The sequence below is a fragment of the Diadema antillarum genome, unplaced genomic scaffold (genome assembly GCF_040938485.1).
Source record: "Diadema antillarum isolate AM-2024a unplaced genomic scaffold, OU_Dant_1.0 seq00000699_RagTag, whole genome shotgun sequence".
Taxonomy (NCBI): Eukaryota; Metazoa; Echinodermata; class Echinoidea; order Diadematoida; family Diadematidae; genus Diadema; species Diadema antillarum.
Window position 1 is genome coordinate 88603 of NW_027271604.1, and position 23841 is coordinate 112443.

General features: G+C 39.9%; 1 protein-coding gene across 1 annotated transcript in view; it reads right to left on the reverse strand.

Annotated features, from left to right (window-relative positions):
* LOC139737694 (sorting nexin-27-like) overlaps positions 1-22750 on the reverse strand; it is an 86259-nt gene extending 63509 nt beyond the window's left edge. The window contains 1 exon segment of the mRNA XM_071648374.1: positions 22428-22750. Within this exon segment, the coding sequence (XP_071504475.1) occupies positions 22428-22672 (245 nt within the window). The 5' untranslated portion in view covers positions 22673-22750.
* Positions 22751-23841: the final 1091 nt, after the last annotated feature.

The following is a 23841-nucleotide window of genomic DNA, read 5'->3' on the forward strand; positions in this document are numbered from 1 at the left end:
TTACCGTACATCACACGCTGACAAGGAAGGCAGAGACACTAGCGCTCAATGATGCGCTCGTAATTCTCGAAAAGTCCTTGTGGCTGTCAGAGTACAGAGCCCTATACATGGGAGGAAATCGTGGCTCTCGGATGTGTACATTATAAAATTCCCTTGCATATCCTCTACCCCTCCCTTAACCTACACAGAATTTGAAAGCAAAATGTTGTAGGCCCTACTCTTTCAGTTTATCTTTATCATTTGAAGAAAGAAAATGAAGTATTTACCAAATTTATGCCTTGACTAGTGGCTAAAAGCAGACTAAGTTTAATTTTCTTCTTCTTACTAGTCTAGAAACAGAGATCAGACCCTAGTCGAGCCAAATGACTGCACTATGCTGAGTGCAGTAATCAAGGAATATTTTGTAACGCTTGAACCATGACATCAGTTCCAAACGGGAATAGAGAAGGGGGGAGGCTGAAAGCATGTGCTTCTTGCTTCTCAACTTGATAAAAATGCACCTCTCTGCAACTTGTGAATGTCATCAGATAAGATACACCACACACAAAAAAATGTGTGCAGTGAATCTGCCTCTTGAGAGCATTTGATTGGTCAGAAATCTCAGTTTGTCATTCAAATTGCTCAAATTATTGAAATCACTTCACTATTTTAATATCACTATCATCACTTCCTAATATGCTTTGTGGGAAAACCCTTGAAGACAGCTGTCTTGGACATGACTGACAGCAACTGGATTCTTCTGATAATTCTCGATACGTTCTTAGAAAATACAGATTTCCCTTTCTTGTAACAGTGTCAATTAGTTTCAGGCTCTTGGAAAAGAAACCAAGTTATCAGCAAACCAAGTCCAGAGCAAAACTATTGTACGAATGCCATAAAATCTTGAGGCTAATAATGTAGCTTTACCAGTCTTATAATTCTCTGACCTCATATGCATTGGTAGGTATCACTTGCATTGCACACAGGTCACACCTGGTCATATGTGTAGACTTGTCTTCACTATCACAATTAAAAGAAAGTGCTCATCAACTTTGGGCACAGAAGATGAGCTGTTTAAATTGAAACCAGGATAAAGATCTCTCTCCCCCCTCTCTCTCTCTCAGTAATCTCTCCTCTCTTTCACTTTCTAACTAGATGTTTACATCCCCCTCTCTCTCCAATAGGCCTTGCAGGTGTATTTAAGATTTCAATTAAACTTGGCAATCTTGGTCAACACCAAGCAGCCAGCGGGCTTGAAATATTGCATCGTTGCGAGGCAGAAATGGCAATATGCCGGGTTGGGACAGGATGAGGAGATGGAGCGGATGGCTGCCTGAGCGCTGCAATGACTCTCAAATTGTGTCAAAATCGATTTGCTGCTGCGAATTGAAACCAATCCCAGGCCGCATTTCAGACAATAATGCACAATCACCTGCAGCCGACAATGCACACACATCACATGAATCTTTTCTCTTCCAACACATGAAAAAAAGAAAAAAAAAAAGGACTCGGTTGATTATCCTCGTAGACATTCTGTTGGGCCTATTATGGGCTAATATTAACATCCCCCACACATCAACTGCACATGATGAGATTTTCACCCTGTCTGAACACTTCCTCATACATTTGTGTTATTCACAATTTCAAGTGCCACAATGCCAGAAGAAAACACTCTGAACAGTAACGAACAGACAGTACATTACACACTGACAGCAAATTTGCCCATGATTGTGGTGCCCCAATTCCCTGCCACTAGACTGTTGTATCACATGTAGGCAGCATGTAGGGATTGCATTTGGCAAGGGTTGAATCTAACCTTTTTTCTTTTCTTTTTTCCGGGGCGAGGGGGGGGGGGCATTCCGGCCACCAAAATCATCAAACTTATCATTTATTTATTTTTTTTTTTTTGGCAAAAAAGGAAAGGAAAAACACAGAATATGCATGTCATGTGGATATATAGTAAACTGATATTTCTTGTGTTAAGCTGTGCTGTTGTTTTTTTTCTAATCGCAACTGACTGACAAATTGCCCTTAATTGATGTATAAAAATCATCACAGATTTCATTTCATTTCATTTCTTTATTTGTCCAAATAAAGTTCAGTATTCAGTATTTTAGCAGTAGCCATGTTAAACATCTGGGCACACAATGTAATCAGATTGGACTTGAACCAATGACCTCCTGATTGCCAGACAGGCATCATATCCACTGGACTACTGTACCATATATAAAATCATTGGATATCAAAATAATATAATAAATCATGAGAATTACATGAAATTGATTTGCAGGTACATTGCATGATATAAACCTAAAATGCCACATACAGACTGTACACTGTACTGTGACTATCAAAGGAGTAAGAATGAAAAACATAGGCCTACTCAGGAGAAAGAAAGAAAAACATGAACAAATGAAATAATCTAATAAAACAATTAAACCATGATGATTGTGTGAAATTTGGCAGGTACAGTATGATAATGGGCTTTATACTGTGACTGAAAGTCTAACACATTCAATATTGAATAAAAGCATAAACATGATTTTCCAAGACACTATACATTTGTATAGATCTATGAAATGATTAAAACATCTAACATAGGCATATCATTTCTTCTATTGGACAGGTAAGACAGAATGGAAAATATTTCTATATAAAATATAATAAACTGTAAACTGCACATATGACTGACTGAAAAAAAAGGCTGCCACTCCTGACTGTAGAACTGCTGAGTATATGTACACATTGCACACTTGTATCTCACACAAGGTTTACCACAGGGTGACACGGCTGCTACATGTTAGCCAAACACACACACACATACATACACACCTGTTTGCATAAAATATTACCATGCGAGAGAGAAAATGTATGGCTATCACAAAGTGAGTGCATTCGACTGAGAGTGTCTTGAGAATGGATGATGAATTCATTGCCTCACAGAGTAAGTTGATAAGAAAGAAACCTGAGAAATTAAACAAAGATAGAATATTTACAACCACTCACAACATTGTCAGAAAGTCTTCATTTGCAAAACAAAAAAACAAAACAAAAATAGACTCCCTAAATGTTGATATGCCGTATGCAGTACTGCAAGGCTGATTATCACAGGAATTCTGATAGATTTAAATATAGCTCATAGTTAAAAGCATCAAGGGGTTTGGTCATACTTATGCCAGGATGAGTAGAGTGGGTGACAGAAAAAGAAATAACAAACACATGTTAAAATATAGTACCCTATAGCCATTACACATACTGGATATAGCTACAGGACATGAAAGCAGGATTTCCTTAGAAAACTAAACAAAACAAAAGTACGTCCATGGCAAAGATCAACAAACTATGGTATTGCACATTCACAGTGCTCATTATACTATGGTATTACGATAGTACTAAAAATAATCTTTGTTAAGTTTAATTTAGATCCGCTTGAAATAGCACTTACATAATAGCCTGTATAACGCCATACCATGTAAAACTAGAATTGTGGATGTCATCTACAAGTATTATCATTATCATATTATCATTATTATCATTATCTTTATTTTTATATCATAAGCATTAGACTCATTATCACAAATGGTTTAAAGAAGTCATTATTATTCTTACTGGTAGTGAGGAACCCACACAAAAATTTGAATTTAGTAATTTTGCCGCATTCTGGTCTTTCCTCTCATACAGAATGACAATGCAATTTTTAAAAGGTGATGAAATAATGCTGCATCAGTATAGATCTATATACTTAAAACCCTTTGCCTCTGAAAGTCAGAATACCAATTTCAGACCGCACACAGGATCACTACACCATGTTCTTGTCTGTTGATAATGGGTTACTGTACCATTACAAGGCTCATCTTTGATTTACGTATAAAAGGAGGCACTTCAGGAATTTTGTTCAAATCATTCTACTGTCAGGAATCCATGTTGACCATGGTACCGGTAAACATTCCCAGGTTAATCTTTGACTTAAAAAAGGAGTCACTTTGTGATTTGTACGAACAGTTTAAATAGTAAAATCCACACTACAGTCATGAATACTTTTAAGCTCACATACTGTATCATGGCTCAGAGATACAGTGCACATACAGTCCCGCTCGCGGTAACCTGTGGGGGTCCGTGTCACTCCCGCGATTACCGCGTATGCCCGCGTCCTCCCGCGTACTCCCGCGCTCTGTCATGCAGAATTTTCGCTAGTCCGTGGACGATGTGTGCGGCGCCAAAAATCGCGACAATTCCGCACACAGTACAGGGAACTCCCGCCCACACGAGCGAGTGCGAGTTGTACGATCGCGATTGCAGCATGCATGCACACTGTGCACAGCTAGCACAGCTACAATTGTAGGAGCAGCGCGCGATTCAACGTTGTGCTTGTAGTGCTGTTCCTGACGACGCAATGTGCACTGTGTGTTACGAGTGGCGTAATCACAGTACAAAACTTGTACATTGAAAAACAAATGTGGAATCAATCCCAGCAAAACCCAAGTAAAATTTATGCTACATAATATCATTGAAGACTAGAAGACATTCGCATAGGACCGCGAACGCAACGGTATAATATCGTTACCTTCTCATTTCGAGCGAGTCCCGAGGAGGCATCGAACGGCAAGAATCAATGCAACATGACAGTTTATGCAGAACGTCGAATTGATTTCCAGTCCCATGAAAACAGCACGATGTGTTTTTTTTTTTTTGCGATAGTAGTACCGTATTCCTGTAGGTACGTAAAGTACAGTTTGTAGGCCCACTGGTAACTGACGCACCTGTGTCTCACATCTAGTTCTCCGACCGTGCTGTCGAACTTATGACCGCCGAGTCGATTGGTTGGCAGTACCAATAATAATAGTAATAATAATAATGATGATAATGATAATAAATAAATAAATAAATAATATTGCCTTCCATATGTGTTTCTGGTACCGCATGGGCTAATAAGCCTGTGCTAGTTCGTATCAGCTGTTAATTCCCTGTCACAGCGTAAGGCAACGTACGAGAAAGATTTTTTTTTTTTAATTTCCATTTGTTTGCTTTACTTATGGCCTATATATTTGCCGTAACTTTATGCCACGAACGTCAGAGAATAAAGTTTAGCAGAGAACCGTGAAAACACGTGTAGCCCCTAAAGAACGTGTATTCCCCGAAACAACTGTCGTATCGCTTAGAAATATCCGTAAGGAAATTATAGAGCTAAAAGAAAATTATGATGTCATGATAATAATGACATAAATGATTATTGGAATTAGCTTTTGTGAAGTGAGTAAATGGACGGCACAGACCCCTTACAAAATGGGAAGAGACAATAAAAATTATGATTACAAGAGGAGGCAAAGAGTAGACACAGACGATGTAATACGATTCGAAAAATAAACGCATTTGTGAACTCTCATCTTCATAATGATTAGTTGACAAGTCTCGATTTTACCTCCTGACTAGTGTATTCGCTCAGAACTTCCCGTGAACACGCAGGGGAGTTGAAATTTGTAGCTCCCGCGATTCCCGCGTTCGCCCCAATGAACACGGAAGGCATGCAAGCTTTTGTACCTCCCGCGTATTCCCTCAACTTCCTTTGAGCGTCACGAGAGGGGTGAGAGATTAGTGCTCCCGCGTTTACCGCAAAAGCGCTTTCCACTGAAAAGAGAGCGCCAACTTAATTACCCCGTAATCCCTCCTCTGGTATAGAGTAAGGGAAGGATGCGAGATTATTGTAACTCAATAAATAATAGAAAATAGGCCTACTTTGATGCTGATATGCATGTCTAGTATCAGTTGTTGCTATAGTATATAATCAAATATAATCATACCCATAGATTATATAGTGCGTTAATTCAAGCAATTCCGCCTCCCTGCTTCAAGTCTAAGATCTCTAGCTGGTGCGGATTTGAAGAAAATGGTTCCAAGTTCATTACTACCTATAGTGATGGCCCTGAGCAAAATTGGCCATAACAAATACTTTGTCAAGAAAGTAGAGGGCAACGCTTGTGATTTTGATATGTTTTTCTTTAAATAATGAAAACACTTGGTGCTCATGTAGAGGACAGTTTATACCAGTTTGTTGCTTGTCTAAAAGAAAATTATAGAGGTTATAGTACAGAGTTATTATGATAGTAGTAATAATGACAGTAATAAGTCGAAGACGAAGAACAGAAAAAGATTGATAAGAATACCGGGTAGATGATTGGTGTATTTATATGTGAGTACAATACGAAAGATGAACGTATATATTTGTTTGTTTTTAAGGTGAATGCTGAATACTCTAATGATTTGATAAATTTCCCTCTTACCATGGATTTTTGTTACTGCTGTTATCAAAATGAATAATACAAGGACTTGTAATGTTTTAGGGATTTATTTGCCATCTGATATTACTAGAAGAAAAAACGTGTACGGAAAACAAAATTGCCTCAATATTTGATTATGAACCAGAGCTGGTGGATTTGAAGAAGTACAGTATACAATTTCTGGTACGACAACCCTGAAAATTGTGGCCAAGCAGGACCAGTGTTAAAAATAAAAAATAAAAAAAAAGAAATATTCTGGAATGGATTTGTGTGAGGTTGTATTCACGCTGAACCTGCTGTGAACGCGGGAGGAGTCGAGATTTGTAGCTCCCGCGATTCCCGCGTACGCTCCAATGAACACGGAAGGGGTGCAAGCTTTTGTACCTCCCGCGTATTCCCTCAACTTCCTCTGAGCATCACGAGAGGGATGAGAGATTAGTGCTCCCGCGTTTACCGCAGAAGCGCACTCCACTGAATAGAGAGTGCAAACTTTGAAATTACCCCGTAATCCCTCCTCTGGTATAGAGTTAACAAGTGAAGGATGCGAGACTATTGTAACTCAACTCAGTATAGAAAATAGGCCTACTTTGATGCTGATATGCATGTCTATAGTATATGCAGTCGTTGCTATAGTATACTTAAGTTTCTCAACTAACCGTACCCATAGATTGATAGTGCGTTAATTCAAGCAATTCCGCCTCCCTGCTTCAAGTCTAAGATCTCTAGCTGGTGCGGGTTTGAAGAAAATGGTTCCAAGTTCATTACTACCTAGTGATGGCCCTGAGCAAAATTGGCCATAACAAATACTTTGTCAAGAAAGTAGAGGGCAACGCTTGTGATTTTGATATTTTTTTCTTTAAATAATGAAAACACTTGGTGCTCATGCAGAGGACAGATACCAGTTTGTTGCTTGTCTAAAAGAAAATTATAGAGGTTATAGTAACAAAGTTATTATGATAGTAGTAATAATAACAGTAATAAGTAGAAGACGAAGAACAGAAAAAGATTGCTAAGATGATGGGTGTATTTATATGTGAGTACAGTACGAAAGGTGAACGCATTTGTTTGTTTTTAAGGTGAATGCAGAATACTCTAATGATTTGATAAGTTCCCTCTTACCATGGATTTTTGTTACTGCTGTTATCAAAATGAATAATACAAGGACTTGTAATGTTTTTAGGGATTTATTTGCCATCTGATATTACTAGAAGAAAAAACGTGTACGGAAAAAAAAAAATTGTATAATATTTGATTATGAACCAGAGCTGGTGGATTTGAAGAAGTACAGTATAAAATTTCCGGTACGACAATCCTGAAAATTGTGGTCAAGCAGGACGAGTGTTAAAAAATAAATAAATAAATAATATTCTGGAATGGATTTGTGTAAGTTTGTATTCACGCTGAACCTGCTGTGAACGCGGGAGGAGTCGAGATTTGTAGCTCCCGCGATTCGCGCGTACGCTCCAATGAACACGGAAGGGATGCAATCTTTGTACCTCCCGTACGTGCATTCCTTCAACTTCCTTTGAGCGTCACGAGAGGGGTGAGAGATACGTGCTCCCGCGTTTACCGCAGAAGCGCTTTCCACTGAAAGAGCGCGAACTTTGAAATTACCCCGTAATCCCTCCTCTTCTGTATAATAGTCTTCACAAGTAGAAGATGCGAGATTATTAAGTTTAGCTCCAGAAATAAAAGAAAATAGGCCTATACTAGCTACTTTGCTGCTGATTATGCAAGACTGGTACAGTCGTTGCTATAATATACTGAAGTTTCTCAAATAAATATGCGTTAATTCTAATTGTTCCGCCTCCCAATATACTTCATGTCTGTATAAGATCTCAAGCCGGTGAGTTTGAAGAAAATGGTTCCCATGTTCATTATACTGATGACCCGGTCCAAAATCGGCCATAACAAATCTCTGCCAAGAAAGACTAGTATTGGTTAAGTGCAACGCTTGTGATTATTTTTCTCTTGAATAATGAAAACACGTGGTGATGCTCATGCAGAGGAAAGATAGAGAAAGACAGTTAGTTTGTTGCTTGTCCAAAAGAAAATTATAGAGGTTAATAGTAACAAAGTTGTTATGATAATACTAATAATGACAGTAACAAGTAGAAGAAGAGAACAGAGAAAGATTTGATTAGATAACGGGTGTAAATATGTGAGTATATACAGTTCAAAAGGTGAACGCATGCTATTTTCTTTATTGGGTGAACGCTGAATAATATTGCTGAGTGATTTGATAAGTTTCCCTCTAACCATGGATTTTTGTTACTGTTATCAAACTAAAAGATAAAAACAAAGACTTGATGTTTCGAGGGATTAATTTGCCATCTTTTATTACTATATACAACGTTTCCGAAAAATGTATTATATACATTGTATAAAATTTCATATTTGATTATTTATTATTTTATTAAGAACCGGAGCTTGTGGATTTGAAGAAGTACAGTATAACATTTCTGGTACGACAATCCCGAAAAATGTGGCCACAGGACCTATGTAACAAAAACCAAAAAAAGTATGTTCTGGAATGGATTTGTGTAAGCTTGCATTCACGCTGAACCTCCTGTGAACACGGGAGGAGTCGAGATTAAACTTTGTAGCTCCCGCGATTCCCGCGTACGCTCCAGTGAACACGGAAGGCATGCAAGCTTTTGTACCTCCCGCGTATTCCCTCAGCTTCCTCTGAGCATCACGAGAGGGATAAGAGATTAGTGCTCCTGCGTTTACCGCACTCCACTGAATAGAGAGCGCGAATTTTGAAATTACCCCGTAATCCCTCCTCTTCTGTAAATAGTCTTAACAAGTACAAGATGCGAGATTATTAACTCCAGAAATAATAGAAAATAGACCTACTTTGATGCTGATATGCATGTCTACAGTCGTTGCTATATTATACTAAAGTTTCTCAAGTAAATATAACCGTATATACCCAGAGTTTATAGTGCATTGATTCAAGCAGTTCCGCCTCTCTGCTTCATGTCTATAGATCTTAAGTTGTTGAGTTTGAAAAATGGTTCCCATGTTCATTACTGATGACCCGGACCAAAATCGGCCATAACAAATACTCTGTCAAGAAAGTATTGATTAAGAGTGCAACGCTTGTGATTTTTTCTCTTGAATAATGAAAACACGTGGTGCTCATGCAGAGGAAAGATAGCGAAAGACAGTTTGCTGCTTGTCTAAAAGAAAATTACAGAGGTTATAATAGTAACAAGGTTGTTGTAATGATACGAATGACAGTATACAGAAGAAGAAGAAGAAGAAGAAGAAGAACAGAAAAAGACTGATTAGATAACAGGTGTAAAGAATAAGGTTCGAAAGATGAACGCATTTGTTTGTTTAAGGTGGATGCTGAATACTATGCATTTGACAAGTTTCCCTCTTCCCATGGATTTTTGTAACTACTGTTATCAAAATGCAGAACAAATCAAAAACTACTTGTAATCTGTTGATGGATTTACAGGTTTGCCATATTACATGTATACTATGAAAAAAAAAGTTTCCGGAAAAAAAAAATGATTAGTAGAACCAAAGCTCGTGGATGGGAAGAAGTACAATATAAAATTCCCGGTACCACAATCCCGAAAAAATGTGGCCATGGATAGGACTAAATGTAACAGAAAATAAAATTCTGGAATGGATTTGTGTATGCTTGTATTTGCTCAGAACCTCCTGTGAACGCGGGAGGAGTCGAGATTTGTAGCTCCCGCGATTCCCGCGTTCGCTCCAAGGAATATGGAAGGGGTACGTGCAAGCTTTTGTGTCTTCCGCGTAATCCTCAGCACCCAAAGTATTGTGGAGCTGGTAGCACTTTCCGCGTATTCCTTTAACATTAGTCCTCTGAACATCATGAAAGGAGTCTGAGATCAGTGTTGTGCTCCCGCGTTTACCGCAGAAGAGCACTCCATTGAATAGAGAGTGCGAACTTTGAAATTGCCCCTCTGTTTCCTGTCTTAACAAGGGGAGGATACGACATTACTGTTACTGTTACTCCAGTAAAGAAAATGAGTTTGATAGCTGGTGGGTTTGAAGAAAAGAATGCACAGTTCATAAATACATGAAATAGACATTATAGTGATTGCCAGGACCAATATCCTGCCAAAACATGAATATTCTACGAAGAATGTATATAAATTGCATATCGAGCTCCTCGCTGTTTGTCTTCCTCTTTTTCTTTTCTTTTGACTGATGAAACCATTTGGTGTTCAGAGGAAATATAGAGAAGACAGTTGCCTTATCGCCTATCGGAAAGGACATTAAAGAGGTAAAAGAAACGGAAGTTACGATGATACTAGAAGACGCAGAGAAGAGCAGCAAGATTGATCAGATTAAGGATAGTACAGAATAGATTATTTGTATATACAATTCAAAAAGTGAACGCATAGTGCAACCATATAGGTTTGACTTGACAAATTTTTCTTCGTCTGCGTGTGATGAACACTTAGTAAGGTTATGAAACTATGTGACAAGTTTTCCCTTTTCACTTCATTGGATGTCAATGAAATCTACAATATACACTTGATATTGCAACAACGTCGAGGATTTTGCTTGCCACGTAACGACTCAAGTTTCCGGGTGTACAACCATCATTTGGATATTCACCGTATGTAATATTTTGCCGCCAGATGAAGAAATGCATGATCACTCCGTGTCGTGGCAGAGAGGTAAGCTTTCGTTAATAGCGTTTATCAGATATTTAACATATACATTTAAGATCCGGAGCTTGTCGATGGACATGTGAACCAAGACCTTATGGGAAGGGCAAGCATTCTGTCAAGGAAGTGAGGATAATGATATACCGACAAACTCTTCGTGAAAGTGAGGAGAAAGGTAAGTGAAAATAAAGCATGCCTATTATATAATTTCAATAATTGCCTGTGGTCTGTGAAGGCATTAACACTGAAAGTGGTCATGTTAATGAGAAGAAAGGTAGTAGCTCCCGTGTAGTCCCGCTCTCCCTGTTTAACTCTCGATAAGGGAGGGGACGGGTAATGACCCTTGAAGCTCCCGCGTGCTCCCGCATTTTGTAATCACAATACAGGCAAGTTGATTACGACCTTTGTTGCTCCCGCGTTTTCCCGCGCCCCTTCTCTCGATACAGGAGGGGTAATCAGCTTTGAAGTTCCCGCGTAATCCTGCACACCCTACTTTCAATATACGGGCGGGATACGAACCTCGTCACTCGTGTAATCACGCACTCTGGATATCACTTATGAAGTATCAGTTGGGGGAGGGGCACTCTCTACTCTCAATACAGGAGGGGGATACGAGCTATGTCACTCATGCGAAAATGAGAAAGGGATATACCCCGTGCCAGAAAATAATTTTCTATCACACCATGATGCGTTAACTATAGTATATACCATTATCGCTAAGTGATTTAGGCCACTAAAAAAAGAAAAGAAAAAAATGTAGGCACTTTGTATTCATGGTACTGTAAGATCAAAGATTCAGAGCTTGTGAAATTGAAGAAATGCATTTATATCTAATTGAAAACAGGGATATAGGAAACAAAAATCATATATTACATTTTACTGTATCTATTTGATGATCATGATTTTAAAAATGTTCAGGATATCGCTTTTTGGTGCAAATGTGTAAGTCAGTTGTATCACAAAACATCCAACCATACCTTTTTTTTTTCAATAAAGCCTAAACTATAAGGAAATATCGCCATTTTTCTCATTAAACCATAACTGTAGAGAAGAAAATGTGAGCAAGAATATTTCATTGCTTAATTGTGCAACACAATCTTTTTTTTTTCGAGAAAAGTATGAATGTGAATTTATTGCCAAAGATTGAAGAACTTTCCCCAGAAAATGTGTCACAGAAAACAAGTGCATAAATTATAAAAGAAATAGAAAGGCTTTTTGTTATTTCTCTGTTGGTCTACGATGTTTCATCACCTGATTAAACAAAAAAGGAAATGTAAACGGGCACAAAATAATACGGCAGGGGTACGAGCTTTAACTCCCGCGTTTCCCGCACAACGCGCTCTCAGTACGGGAGGGGTGCGAGCTTTGTAACTCCCGCGTTTCCCTCACACCCTGGGGTGGGGTACGATCTTTGTTATCCGAGCTTTATAACTCCCGCGTATTCCCTCAACTTTATTGTGCAACCTATTTTTTTTTTCGAGAAAAGTATGAATGTGAATTTATTGCCAAAGATTGAAGAACTTTACCCAGAAAATGTGTCACAAAGTAAGTGCATAAATTAGAAAAGAAATAGAAAGGATTTTTGTTGTTTTTCTGTTGGTCTACGATGTTTCGTCACATGATTCATGATTAAAAAAGAAAGAAAGAAATGTAAAACGGGCACAAAATAATACGGGCAGGGGTACGAGCTTTATAGTAACCCCCGCGTTTCCCTCACACCCTGCTCTTAATACGGGTGGGGGTACGATCTTTGTTATCCGAGCTTTGTAACTCCCGCGTATTCCCTCAACTTCCTCTGAGCATCACGAGAGGGATGAGAGATTAGTGCTCCCGCGTTTACCGCAGAAGCGCACTCCACTGAATAGAGAGTGCGAACTTTGAAATTGCCCGTAATCCCTCCTCTGGTATAGAGTTAGCAAGGAAAGGATGCGAGATTATTGTAACTCAAGGAATAATAGAAAAATGGGCTTACTTTGATGCTGATATGCATTTCTAGTACAATCGTTGCTATAGTATATATTTAAGTTTCTCAATAATAAACGTAAGGAAGTAGATTGAGCGCAACGCTTGTGATTTTGCTTTTTCTTTTCTTTTTCCCTTGAATAAAGAAAACACTTGGTGCTCATGCAGACGAAAGATAGAGAAAGATAGTTTGTTGCTTGCACAAAAGAAAATTACAGAGGTTATAGTAACAAAGTTGTGATGATACTAATAGGCCTACTGTAATGACAGTAATTAGAAGAAGAAGAAAAAAAAGAAAAAGAAGAAGAAGAAGAACAGAAAAAGATTAGATAACAGTAGAGAAAGTGCATAAATTAGAAAAGAAATAGAAAGGCTTTTTGTTATTTTTCTGGTCTATACGATGTTTCATCACCTGATTAAAAAAAAAAGAAAAGTAAACGGGCACAAAGTAATACGGCAGGGGGACGAGCTTTATAGTAACTCCCGCGTTTCCCACACGACACGCCGTCAGTACGGGAGGGGTGCGAGCTTTGTAACTCCCGCGTTTCCCTCACACCCTGCTTTTAATAGGGTGGGGTACGATCTTTGTTATCCGAACTTTGTAACTCCCGCGTTTCCCGCACAACACGCTCTCACTATGGGAGGGGTGCGAGCTTTGTAACTCCCGCGTTTCCCTCACACCCTGCTCTTAATACGGGTGGGGTACGATCTTTGTTATCCGAGCTTTGTAACTCCCGCGTTTCCCGCACAACACGCTCTCACTATGGGAGGGGTGCGAGCTTTGTAACTCCTGCGTTTACCTCACACCATGCTCTTAATACGGGATGGTGGGGTACGTTCTTTTTTGTAACTCTCGTATCCGAGCTTTGTAACTCCCGCGTTTCCCGCACACCATGCTCTCAGTACGGGAGGGGTGCGAGTTTTGTAACTCCCGCGTTTCCCTCACACCCTAGGGTTCGATCTTTGTAACTCTCGTATCCGAGCTTTGTAACTCCCGCGTTTCTCCCACACTCCTCCACTGAGTACGGGAGAGATGTGCAACTTCCCCGAGAATGAGTAGCGATTTACGGATACCGTACATGTAGTAATTTCTTCACAAGGTTTTCTCCGTATTGTTTAAAGATGAATCTTTTTTTTTTCTGGAAAATTATTGCATGGTTCGATGTGAATTTATTAACAAAGATAGAAGAACTCTTCTCAGGAAATGTGTCACGAGGTGAGTGCACGAAGTCGAAAAGAAAGATTTATTTTTTTTTTTTTTTGAATAATTTCTCTGTGAGTCTAGAAAAAAACGTCGGGAAATCACGTGCTTGAAACATCGCTCCATTCGTAATACTGCTTTGCAGTTTTGTGCAGTGGACTGACATGAAGGTAGAATCGAGTCCCTTTCACCTCGCTGCTTACAGGGCCCTATCCCTCCGTGCGAGTTACTAGTACGATGTGCTGGCACGTGGAATTAAATTACAATGAGGCAGCTTTCTTTGCGTGCTTTTCTTCTTACTCTGCAAATAATTGCAACTGTCACTGAGCTGGTTCGTCTGCAAGCACACGCGCTATGCAAGGATGTACCTGTAGGCCAACACAGCGCAAATCGCACACTCAGCCATGCGAAGCACAGCATTGTTCATACATTGCGTTGATCGTACATCGGGCTTGCGTTGATCGTACATCGGGCTGTTTTGGCGTGTTTCCCACACGATAAATCGCACGCGGTCTCGCTGCGTTGTACTCCCGCTGTATTCCCGCGTATTCCCGCAGGTATGTCGGAAGTGAACACCGATTTATCCACTCGAAGAAGCACGCGGGAATACGCGGGAGTGACACAGGTTACCGTGAGCGCTACTGTAGTGTACAAGTGTATCTGGCAATGTACAATGTATGAAAAGAAACAAATCTATTCAAGAAAGACTTCAGCCAACTACTTAAACTTTGTCCATGACTCATAAATTAAAAAAAGATGACCATGGTGATAAAAAAAAAAGATCATATACTGATATACATGTACAGTGTAGATGCCAAATAACCTTAATTCATACTTCAGTTCACATCATACAAGTGTCGTAAAGTCAGATTATGAAGATCATGGCAATCATTCACTAACTGCATGGCTGACCACTTTGGCAGAATGACAACTGTCCTGTAGGTTTAGTGATAGGATCTTTAATTCAGCAAATGCCAGTGAGGCTGTTAACATTTTGTGCCGGTTGCTCTTCCAACTGTCTGTCGTCAAGCGTCTGGGCAAAAAGGGGCCTGGTGAAAACAGTGGGCACAGAATGACATGCAGCTCAATTCACTTACTTCACTTACGGTGGCTGTCCTCCATGCTAAAAAGGTGAGGGATTCCTTTTGGAATTTTGGAATTTATGACGGACTTGTTGAAGCCTGCAGCAGGCTCACGATACCATCACAAGAAATGTTGGGGGGGGGGGGATACAACGGCTCACACTCTCATGGAAAGCAAAAAACAAACAAACAAATTAAACAAGCAAAAACATGACTCTGACCTTGGGCCAATTTTCTACTGACCATTTCCTTTTATGAGAGAGGGGGAATCAATGTCACTTCTGTCCAATTATGAAGCATTTTTTACACTTACATTATTGCACATTGAAATGTCTTTAAATCAAGGCATAAATTCAGAAAAAAAAAAACCCAACCTGCACAATATAAGGGCCCACATCTTGCACTTGCACAGTGACTACAAAAGTTACAACAGCTCTACGTTTGACCACTTTCTTTTTGTTTTCATCCATGTGTGGGTATACAGCACTGGCATAATCAGTTTGAAATATATTTTTTTTATTCTTGTCCGTATGATTATTACCTACAAAATATTGAATGCCAATACAGTATTGCATGTACAGCGCATGTATCACATTCATGAGACTTGTAGGTCTTTATACAAAGTACTAAAGATTTCTGAACAATAACTGAAATATTTGTTGTATTGTAATAAAATCCAAACAACCCAACTACTGGAACAGAAATTCTCGTATTATTCTGAAATACCAGCAACCCTTCCCCTCCCCAAAACAACAAAAACACAATAAAAACAAAAACAAGACAAATAAAGGCTACTGTCAGATTCTCTCCAACTCTCATGTAACTTGAGTTTCTTCTTCCATCAGATTGGCACAGCCGTATGCTTATCATGATATGCATATAATGGGTATCTTTTACCATGCAATGCATACATTGTATCCATAAATCAGTGTTATGCATTACAAATTAAATTGTAATTACACAGGCTAGTGCTCATTAACTCGACTTGCCTGGGACCGAGTTTTAGTTACCCCTGGAGAAGCTTGCGAGTTGATGGTTTCTAGGACCCTGCCATCGAAAACAATTTTTCAGCCAAAACCAGTCTTATCACAGGATCTCGACATGAAAGGTCAATGCCCTTGAACTGACACAGAAATCTGGTGAGAGTTCATGGGGGGGGGGGGGGGTGTTTCATCAATTTAGTCAGCGCTGACAAGTTGTCAGCGCTGACAATTTCAGCAAAATCCTTGGTTTTGATTGGCTGGAATGCTCTGGTCACTGACTGTTACTATGGTGATTGTCAGAGACTGACAACTCGTCAGCGCTGACAACTTTCATGAAACGGTACCCAGATGTGCTGTAGTAGGACAGAAATGAGACAAGAAGGCACAGCAGACAGAGCAGTCTGGTAGGCCATACAGAAAGCGATGAAATAAGAGTTTCACTTCCGAGCAGAACAGAGAAAGGAGAGCCATACCAGAGATACAGGGGTAGCACAATCACTTGAAGTGCTATCAAAATTTAGAAGAAAAAAAGAAGATGAAAACTGACAACAAGATGGTCCAATGCTACAGAAAGCAGATAAAGACAACTTACTCACTGTACATTGTAGACACCCCCCCCCCAAAAAAAAAGAAGATCAATCACCATACAGTCACCTGTTTAATATTGCCTATTCATATGTAGGATACATCTAAGTTACACATAGTCTGTATGTCCTCTGTAATATCTTTATAGACAGCATGATACTGGTTCATTGATAGTTCTGCCAAACAGCACTCTCAGTACATACAATTGTCAGCCTACAGTTTTTTAGCTTTCAATACTGTAAAAGTGGAAAGGTTAGCATGCCTGTACAGTGTCGGGGCAATTGTTAATGGGCCATTAACAGTCGCCCCGACACTGTACAGGCATGCTAACCTGGAAACATTGAACTGCACATTACTTGAATATGAGACCATTCTGAAGCAAATAATTTTCACACAACAACAGATATATAATGTACTCTTAAATGAATCCCACAAGGATTGGAACAATCATCCCCCAGCACTCCCACTGATTCCCACTGATTCCTACTGATCAGTTACTAGCCATCCCCTTTAACAATAAATTAGCAGACTCTACCGGAATACAACCTAACTTCAGACTATCTACAACCAGAATGAGAGTCTCATTTCAGATACTTATCCGATTGGAGGAAAGTGATTTGTTGATTTGTGCCGAGAAAGCTGAAGACAAAGTGAGTGTGTTTAGGTATTCACTGTGAAGTTGTACACTAACCAATGACTGATGAGCTGTGCACTCAACTACCAATCTTCCCCTACTGTACTTCTTCTGGGTACAAATCTGTCACCTCAATTTCTGAAGATTCCTCTAGATATCATTCAGTTTTTTGTTTCCCAGTGTGTTTTAGCACTGGGGGATGGACCACTTCTTCACCAGGTTTTGCACCCTGCTCTTTGCAATGAATGAATGAAGCGGGATCTTTTACGAGCGCGGGGTTTGTGACTCTTACGCTCACACAGGACTTCCATTTTATGTCCTATCTGAGGATCAGAGCGTTTTGCCTCTTGCTAGAGGGGACGCATGATAACAAGTTAAACATCGCTCATACTCAGCAAGGTCCACTGAGATGATCTGTGGTGGTCAGCCTCGAAATCGAGCCATTTTTTTTATCACAAGGGCCAGGCAGAAAGCTACTAACTGTGCCACCTTGTAGCCTTTCAATACAATGGCTTTAAGTTTTAATTACCGAGGTCTAGACCATATAGTTAGATACCGTAACTAGTTTTACAATTGGTATACTTATCAATAGGGTGTCTGTAGCATTTTTCCAACATTTGAAATTCTATAAAAGGTGGATTATAAACTATTTCATATGAAAGAAAAATATGTCATTAGCATATATTTCAAATTTCATGTCAAAATAATTATTCTATCTCGAGAAATTCAACTTTCAAATCACTGCAATATTACAACTTTTTTTAGACCAGCACGCACGAAAATGTGTCCAAATCATGTTTGCAAACAAGGCCGATAAGTAGCATTCGCGTGCAGATCGCCAGCGACCGGTTAATGAGCGTACAGCGGATTGCTAAAACGCGTAACCAGCGCAGAAGCCACTCCCCCTCGTGTCGTCATAATACATGTTGTGCGTAGATACAGCGCTCAGCGTTATGAATGAATACGTAGCGCATGCATTCCGGCCCAGCCAACATCGGCGGACGAGCTAGCGAGCGTGCATTTGAGTGTATTATTGTACTACCTACACACTGTACACACACGCTATATGCGCTACACTACGTACGTGTGTACACACGTACGTACACATCTAGCTGGCTACTGAATGCGACGACTACATAACACGTCGATGCTGTCGAGATCTATGGCAGTTCATGTGAAAATGTTATATGGCTATTTAGCCATGAATTGGTGCCACTTTACCACCATTCGTGGCATGAAGAGTATAGCTTCTAAAATCGTTGTTTGCCCTTTTTTGTCGATTGGAAGTTCAGTCGTAAAAATCGGTATTTGTACCTACCTTCCACCGCGGTACCGCTTCACAATTGACTTGCCTGATATGGTGCGTTGTGTAGCCTAGGCCTATCTGATGTGCTGCATATAAAGATCGCGAGAAAGACTGTAACTTGTGCATCGTTAGTGCACTTTTCTATTGAAGGGCAATTCCGCGGTTAGTAACGTTACATTTGAACAAATTTAGATATTTGTTTTTACTACTAAATTACCATTTATTCATTTCAAGCCAAAATTATGTCAAAAACATGTTCATCATTCCCAGGTTTATGATACAGAAAAGAATGAATACAATCCAAGAAATATTAGAATTGCTATGGCAACTTAAAGGGCTGGTTAGTAACGTTACGAAAAAAGGACATGACAAAAAAATCAATGTCTTGTAACAAAAAGTGTGCAAAAATTCAAGTTACTTCAAACAGAGTGTTGCATTAATTTCAATTATTGCATCATGACAAATGTTCACACAATGTTTTTTAGCAGTTCGACCAATAATTTCTTAGCTAGACCCCCAAAAGCATGGTTAGTAACGTTACGGTTAGTAACGTTACATTTGTCCGGAGTAATTCCGCAGGTCATTTCACCCTTTTGTAATTGACAAAATGTCACATGACTTCTGGAGTATTTAAATGTATTTATCTATTACCCTTTAGCAAAACTTTGAGGAAAAAATTTCAAAGGAACCCACTGTAATTTGCATTTAAGTGAATTTCATCATCCCCAGTCCCACATGTACATTTTAAATGATGGTTTTAGATCTCGCGAAATCAATCAATACGAAAGATAAAATCTACTGAATTTGAAAGACCTTAATGATTGATGAACATCCATGGCATTAGTTGATACCTAGATTAAAGAGTAAGATAAAGAGGCACATTTCTTATATCCATGTCATGTCCACCTAACTGCGGAATTGCCCTGAAGTATTTAAAAAAATAAATATGACTCTACATGGTCATTCGTTTGGATTGCTTCAGAACTCATACATTGTAGGCCTGTTATGATCATTATCAATCCAGTAATAGTACATGTACTTGAAACTGATGCGCCAGGTGGTTTACGAGCGTGTTACATACATGCACATTGTGAATGCTGGGCAATCGTAACCCCATAGAACTCAGTGCTGTAGAACTATCGCAAGCGAAGCGACGTGACAGCTAGCTAGCTAGCTCAGTCTGTTTTCAGTGGCACGGGTGTGCGCACGTACTCGTAAGTAGACACACACACACACAGCGATCTAGCGAACTACATTGTATGTAGCTACGTAGCTACCTTGCGACGGTAGACACACTGCTGACCTACACGTGTAGGTCCGTGAGATACACACACACACACACACACAGCGCGCGAGCTAGCTCCATGCGCGCCATGTACATGTGGGGGCAAATGCGTGTAGATTTACATATGTATGAGCGTATTTGCTCGGACATTACTATGGTTGTTGCATACGAAGCCACGCCTAACACGTTCGCTGAGATCAAAAAGTTATTGCAAGGGGTATCTTCTAGGCAATATCCCCGGTCCAAGACGTGGAGCTAGCGAAAAACCGACCTCACCATCGGATTCAGCACATCCTAAACTACTCGCATGCCACACGCTGGTACAAGTAGCGAAGCAGACGCCGAGATATCGAGATAGGTGTGATTCTAACGACATTTACACCAATTTATCGTCGGAGTCATGTACCAGCGCTTTGATAGATTATGGAGCAAAACTTCCTCTTTCATATGATACCAAATTTGTTAGGATTCGATAGCGGCATGGACCGGGGATTTTGCAATAAATGCGATTTTTTAGCACAAAACGCGGGGTCAAAACAGCGTAGGCGCGCGACTCCATTGTGTTCTATGGGGCTTGCGTGTTGTAAGATAGGGGCGCGTTTTGTCCGAAGGTTGGCAGTGCGCGATCAGACACCCTATTATTAAAAACACATGCCAATCAAATAAATAGCAGTATACAACCACTCGCATACATGTGTCTTTACCATCTAGCCACACTTGTGTGGTTGTATCCATAGTCCAAGTGGCCAGATACAGCCACACGTGTGTGACGAGACTGTATTATATCCACATGTTTACATCGAGGAAAAAAGGAAACTAGATACTGTATGTAGACACCTCAACATTCAACGTGCATCACGCACAACCTCGTGAAGCAATAAAAATAACCTCATTTAACCAGCCTTGCATTTATCGTACCTTTGTCATATTTTACTTTATTTTCCTACAGTGTTTTCACTCCAATCTCATCATCTTTGACTTAGGATAGATTTGAAATGAAAAGCTATATTATTTGGAGGACTTGCAATTGATTAGGATTATCACATCGCAATCATGGAGTTCTGGGTTATCGTGATACATATTGGGACTTTGGCCGTACACAACATGTAACCATTAGAAGAACATGTGCATATTGAAGTGCATGCATAACCTAGCCAAATATTTTAAATCATAGTGCTTGCTTGTACGACTCTCCATGTACACGTACAGCAGCATGCACAAAACACATGGTAGCACTACATTAGCTGGTCGCCGCCGCCGCCGACTGTGAAATCAGAATGGAGCAAACCAGGGGCCCTAGAGTAGAAAGTAAGAGCTTCGAGAATCTTGCAGTTAAAAAGATGAAGGTTTGTGACAAGACCAAAAAAAAAAAAGAGAAAAGAGCGAGAAAGGACAATGTTTAATACTGTGGATGACGTATAAACCAAAGTTATCTACTAAATAAGAAAAATTAACCTTTTTTATTGTAGAGTACTAAACTAGACTATAAGTATAGAACCAAATAATTTAGATTCTGTAGACTAGATTTTACTAGACTTTAATGTAAACATCAATATTTTCGCAAGATTAATTTTTCGCATTGAGCGGCTCCCCAGAAGTAGACTCAAGTGCAAAAAACACAAATTCCAAATAATGTAGAACCTGACAACGGGCCTAGGCCTACCCTGAAAATGTCTGCGTTAAACTTAAATTGCATTTGGTGCATGTTGATCAGTTGATGTGGCTGTACGCATGTGCATCCATGTAGCTGTATCAAGTGACTTGGCCAATGAATATAACCACATAACATGCATGTGGCTGGATTCAGAGCTACCAAGTCTCATGCATTCTGCGTGAGACTCAAGCATCTAGGGTCCGTCTCACGATCTCACGCATGGCGCCCATTATTCTCACGCATCGGGCGATGTCTGCAACTTGGGCCTATATGATAATGAGCATAGCTCAAGGGATTAAAGTGATAGTTGCAATTGAAGGTATCCCGTTTGTCTTTCAGAATAAGTGAAAAATATAGTCACTTAAGTATGCACATGATCGCACCATCAAGAGCTAAAAATTGAAAAAGCTCCCTAACGCCCTACGGGCCGTGGGAGGGGGGAAAACCCTTCCAACACCCTGGCTCGCGCGCACATTCGCGCGCCGAGATGCCGAGTCATGAAAATCTCACTCATAAAAATTTTTTGAAGTTGGCATCCCTGCTGGCTTGTAAAGATTGCAGATTAGTATAGGTTCTAGACTTCTACACGGCCTAAATTAAATAGGTAAAAAGTGCACCGGAAACGGTAGTAGTCCCACACGTATATATACGTGTAGGCTACTGCTGCAGGAAAAATTACACCATTTCTTTAGTTGTTACTAGAATATCCTACATTACTTTCAGTCACCCTGTATTGCTGTAGTTTATCACTACGCTCCTCAACAAGCATACGCATGGAAGACTTTTTTAATGTAAAATTTAGAGTGAATATTATACATACACTTCGAGGATCCGATCTCCTTTCATTATCCCAGCTCGCTCCGCTGCCCCTCCTTCCAAGACGGCGCTTACGTGTTGCAGTGGTGCGTAGAGTTCGCCATTGATCGACTTCAACTGACCCCCTTCACTCACTTGGCCCCGAACGTTGAATCCGAAGCCTGTCTCGCTCTTACAAATGGTCACAACTCGAGGAGTGTTGTAGATATCCGAAGGACTGCTTTTATCCGTCGGCTCGTCATCCGCCATGGTTGTCCACGTTTGTAAAGAATTTCGTAGTTAATTCATCAGCTTCAAAGGTCTTCTAAAAGTCAGTTTGCACTGATAGTGATATAAACCTGGAACCACCTCCTCCGTCGAAGTGCGTAGAAGACGTGTATTGGATATAGCGCTGCAATGCATTCTACCACGGCCATGCCATTATGCCGTTCGTAACTCTCCGTTTCTCTAGCTCTAGCTCGAACCGGTGCGTAGTAGTGCGTGCAGTGCAGGCTCCGCCGCTTTGCGCGCGGCATATACAGCAGCGAGGATTGCGACGAAGAACCTGCGGTCGATCGAAAGCACTGCATGTGTTTATGTGTGTATTGCATGAGCTAGCTGTGCTCGCGCAGCGCGGACTCTTTGCGTTGCGCATCAGCATCTGACCCTGAAAGCTGAGATTTAGATACAAGACCTTTTGTACAGTTGTCTTCAAAGTGAATCAGACTTGATATTCAGGAAAATTCAACAATAGAAAACGTTACTTGTCAAGCATTGAGGTTTGAGGAGTAGACTTTGAAGCATACGTGCTGAATATCCGAGGCAAATTCAGAATATGGAAAATTATGCAATGTTAACTACAAATCTTGGGACATTCTTTTCAATAAGCTTTGTGCTCTTCGTATTTGAGAAAAATCAAACTTGTTCTTTTTTATCGGTTTTGATGTATTGGCTTTGTCACGATTACATGTAACAGATTTCAACACATACATTAGGCCTATATACTGTATATCTGTATATCTGTATCTGTATGCTGGAGACATTTATCATCGGGAGAATGAAAAGAAAGGAGTTTGGGTGAGCAAAGATTTTCAAGGAAGAGATACTGAATGGAAAAAGAAGTGAAAGGTGGGGATGATTAAAAACAAATGAAAGAAAAAACAAACGATGAGGATCACGATGGAGAAATTTGACTGTACACATTATACATATTAAAGGGATGGTACAGTATTGGTGAAGATGAGAATTGGGCTTTTAACTCTTTGCGAGATACTAGTACCAAGAAAACACTTATGAAATAGTACAGATCATACCATTTTAAGAGGAATTCAGAGTTTATTTGATGAAAATTGGGTTTGGAATGACTGAAACATCCAAAAACAATGCAAAACAAAGCGATTGTAATAAAAGGTAGGTCCCACACTTTATTAGAATCGCTC